At 36.8% G+C, this 4,304-nt stretch overlaps 1 protein-coding gene across 1 annotated transcript in view; it reads right to left on the reverse strand.

Moving 5' to 3' along the window:
- The window catches only part of LOC107035632 (neurogenic locus Notch protein), a 217,522-nt gene that overhangs the window by 167,132 nt on the left and 46,086 nt on the right, over positions 1-4,304 (reverse strand). The window contains exon 2 of the mRNA XM_015253147.1: positions 3,379-3,457. Coding sequence (XP_015108633.1) covers positions 3,379-3,457 — 79 coding nt within the window. The remainder of the gene's footprint in view (positions 1-3,378; positions 3,458-4,304) is intronic.

The raw sequence follows: 4,304 nt of genomic DNA on the forward strand, positions 1-4,304 counted from the left end.
ACCTCCACCCCCTGCCCCCCCCTCCCCCCTCACCCGGAGGCAATGAGGGTGAAAGCCATGTAACGTCCAGTTTCATCGCTTGATAAGGCGGGGCTTTAGACTCGACATATTGTCAAGTGGCGATCGCACAAATTTGTTATTATATTGGATTACGGGCGCGTTAAACGCGTGCTTCTATTCCTCCTCCCCTCGTGCTCCATGAGTTGTTACAAAACCGCCCGCCCGGGGCTATTATATCCAATGTAGGGAGATATCAGTTGAGAGAAGAACGGAAATTACAATAGGAATATTATCTACAATTTTTTTTTGTGCTGGGAAAAGATTAATTAATTGAATTAATTTGAGATTAAGGTATTTATGGCGGGGTGGGCATGTAGGAGGTGAGAGGGAGGGGAACCTATTGTTCTGGCGCATAACATCAATCGGTGAACAAAAAAGGAGATTTCAGTTACAAATTTTCAATCTACTTCGACCATTTTTGACCAAATAAATCATCAATTTTTTTTCGAGCCCGTTGATCGCGCCATAAATACCTTGATAATCAAATGAAAGAAGAATAAAAGGCAGGAAATATCCCTATAAACCTTGTTGATGAAATAATGAATATTCGTATGAAACTGAAATGATTCAATTCAGTAGCGAAGTGGTAAATCGGTACCAATTTCGACTATTGACCAGTTTTCAATGAATATCTCGGAATCTGAGGGAGATAGCGAAGTTTTTGTTATAACCTTTTTTGTAGAACCGATTGAGTGCTACAACAAATGTAATTACCAAAATTTTGCGATCTCCCTTAGATTCGGAAATATTCCAAAAAAACTCAAGTGGGAGACAAGTCGACTTAAACCGTTTTACCACTTCACTACTGTATTTATTCAATCGATACTTGAAAATTGTTTAGATAAAAAAACGCCAATTCTTTTATCAAAACATGAAATATAAATTTATGCGTAGGGGTTTTGAAACAATGGAAGAATTTATAAAAAAACATCAATTCAGTAGCGAAGCGGTAAACCGAGTTGAGTCAATTTTGACTATTGGCTAGTTTTTGACAAATATCTCGGAATCTAAAAGAGATACAAAAATTTTTGTCACGACCTTTTTTGTAGAGCCAACTGAGGGTTATAAAAAAGGTCATGAGCAAAATTTTGCCATCTCTCCTAGATTCCGAGATATTCATCAAAAGATGACCAAAATTCAAAATCGACTTAACCCGGTTTATCGCTTCGCTACTGAATTCCTTGATTTTTTTTTCGAAAGAGGAATAAAATTGCAGGAAAAAATCCCCATAAATCTGGCTAATGAAACAATGAATATTCATATGAAATTGAAATAATAATTCAATCTATTCAATAGAAACTTGAAAATTGTTTAGTTAAAAAAAGAACTTCAATTCTTTTATCAAAACATGAAATATAAATTTACGCGATCGAAAAAAGGCGGAGTATATGAGACAAGTGGGTGGGGTAAAATCCCGGCGAACGGTGGGTCCTCGGTAAATTACTTTGGCGGTTTGTCCGGGTTCGGGAACCGCACGTTTCACAACGGAATTACGCGGTGCTAATGGACTATCTCGGTCGCTCGGTTGTGAGTGCCCGGTGAGAGGGTTAAATTGGTAAAAGAAGCGAGAATGGAGGATGGTGGCGACGCCGTACGGGATCGCGAGGCCTCTCGTAATAGATTCATACCGCCAATTCCAGGGGGGGGGTCATTAAAAACATTATGTTGCTGACACAAACGGTCAAGTGAGCGTTTTATAACAAAATGAAAACACGAATTTCCCCGGAATAAATAGCAAAATAATTGCGAAAAAATTGTTACTCACTAGCAAAATGTCTTTATTATCAACCAATCTGTTTTATCAACTGCGATAAAATATTCCGAATATTTTTTCTATTTAAAACAATATTAATTGGACATTAAAAACGATTGAAACAGTTGTGAAAATTTTTCTGAAGGGAAATAAATTCATTTTCATCGTAAAATGTTTTCATTTGAAAAATATTTTTCACTTGAAATCGCACGGAGAGAAATATTCAATAAAAATTACGTATCTTTTCCGTAATTCCGGAGCGAAATGTATTTGTAGGAAATTTTACGGAACTGTTACGGACTTTTTCCGGAGCGTTCCGTAATTTTTATCTGAATCTCCTGTGAAAAATTACGATACCGTCACTTAAATTTTCTGAGTCGATTCCGTAATCGGCAAGTGAATTGTGAGTTCCGTAATTTTTACTGAACATTTCTCTCTGTGCGATTAAAGTTTTTTATTCTGAGGGAAATGCGTGTTGACTTAATTTCAATGCTGGAACAAAAATTGAACCGGAAAGTGAAACCATTGCCAAAGGATCCCGCGATAAATGCTATTTAAATGTGTCCCTGGATCACGAACTCGTTCGTTCGAAGGAAATTATCTATTTTTTCTCTTCATTTCCTCGTTTCACCCTCTCACGGTCCCGCTGTCCCGATGTCGCGACGATTCGTCCAGGATAATTGATAAATGAATGCAATGGATCGATTTGTCCGGTCATTGATGACAGTACCATAATGCGCGTTATGTGCTCATGACTGTTTGAATTGACTTCGGGAAGAATTTATGATGGCCCGGGGGCACGCATCGGAACACGAGATACTCACTCGTGCGATTACTCTCGCACTTTGCGGAGAAATGACGGAATGCAATGATGCAAATGCAGAGATATACACTAGACCTATCATTACGCTCGGATGATTTCCTCTTTGAGATGTGGATTCGCCGATTTTTTGGGCTACTTCGCTTTTTGTGAGAATCTTCGCACGTGTGTTCAATGATTTTATGGTATTTTAACCCGGTTTTTGGGTCTATAAATATGAGATTGCGCACATCACAGGGTTTCAGAAAGTATTTCATGACTAATGTTTTTATAATTCGGGTTGAAGGCACTGTTGGAAGATTACTCGTTACATTTTTAGGGAAAAATAGTGAAATAACTTGATGTTTATTCAAGTAAGGTGAACAGTTCGATCAACAGAAAAAAATTATTGGAAGTGAAAATAACAAAATAAAGAATAATTGAATTAAGAAATAGTTGAATACAGCCGAAATCCCTAATTTCTGGAGGACTGGGTCATATTTTATTTATTTATTAAATGTCGATGAATAGAAGAAATGATTGATCACATGATTATTCACGAGTAATATTATTGAAAGGTGAATTAATCAGCACAATTTTTATTTTATTTTATCTGTTTACCCTATACGAAATTACATTAACGTTTCCGTATGGTATTTAGTCCATATGCAGTTGCTATTTTTTTTTCAGTTGCTGACATTCGTCAGAAAATACTTTCTGGACCTGTGGCGATTTAATCTGTTATTATTAGTTGATGGGGACTTACTTGCACTGGGATTCACCCCGTGGTGTTGTTACACAGACGCCGGCGTTTAGGCACGGGGTCGGTGAACATGATTCAAAACCTGTAACAGATGAAATTAATCAAATTAGTTGATTGAAGATTAAGTCACAAAGGGTCATGAAGGACTTGTTGAAACTGTTTGGCTTCAATCGTCGATAACTCTAGAACGGCAGAGTGAATTTTTCCGAGTTTTTTTTATTCTCAAGGAAATTTTTCAAGCTTTAAAATGAGAGCTGACTCATCCAAATTGTATCATTTGGTGGGGAGATATTGACGATTAAAGACAATAAAAAAATACAAAATTTTCATTTTTTGAAGATTATGACTTTTTCCCTAAATAATTCGTAAACAATTATTTATTTTAAAATTATTCTAAATCATCATTCATTATGGAGGAGAAGGAAATCTTTAAAAAATCAATTCTCCGCAAAATAATAATTTTTTCCCATTTTTCCAAATTTTCCTGACGCAATTAAATTCCAAAAATGCGAATAATTGAAATCCCCGATAAAAAACTTTTGGAAGATTACAACCGTCTTCAAACATAATTTGTAAACAATTGTTTTCTCGACCTTATTCACAATTATGATTCCTTATTGACAAGGAAATCTTGAAAAAAAAAACAATTCTTCGCAAAAAATAATGTTTGCTTACTCTCCAAATTTTCCTCACGCAATGAATTCCAAAAATGATTGAAATTCCCCACAAAAATCACGCTTTCGCCAATCTAAATATCCAGCAGGCATCCGATGCCCGTGAAGTCCCGAGGTCCCGTCTTATCGAGCAATTAGCTTCTCCTACGTATCGAGTTCCGCGAGTCCTTTGACAATGCCGAGATAAAGTGAACTTTCGTGTCGAAGCCCAAACGCCTCGAGCCCCCAACGCCACCAAAAACACCCCCCCCCCCC

Source organism: Diachasma alloeum, unplaced genomic scaffold (genome assembly GCF_001412515.2).
Source record: "Diachasma alloeum isolate Michigan unplaced genomic scaffold, Dall2.0 Dall_scaffold_00199, whole genome shotgun sequence".
NCBI lineage: Eukaryota > Metazoa > Arthropoda > Insecta > Hymenoptera > Braconidae > Diachasma > Diachasma alloeum.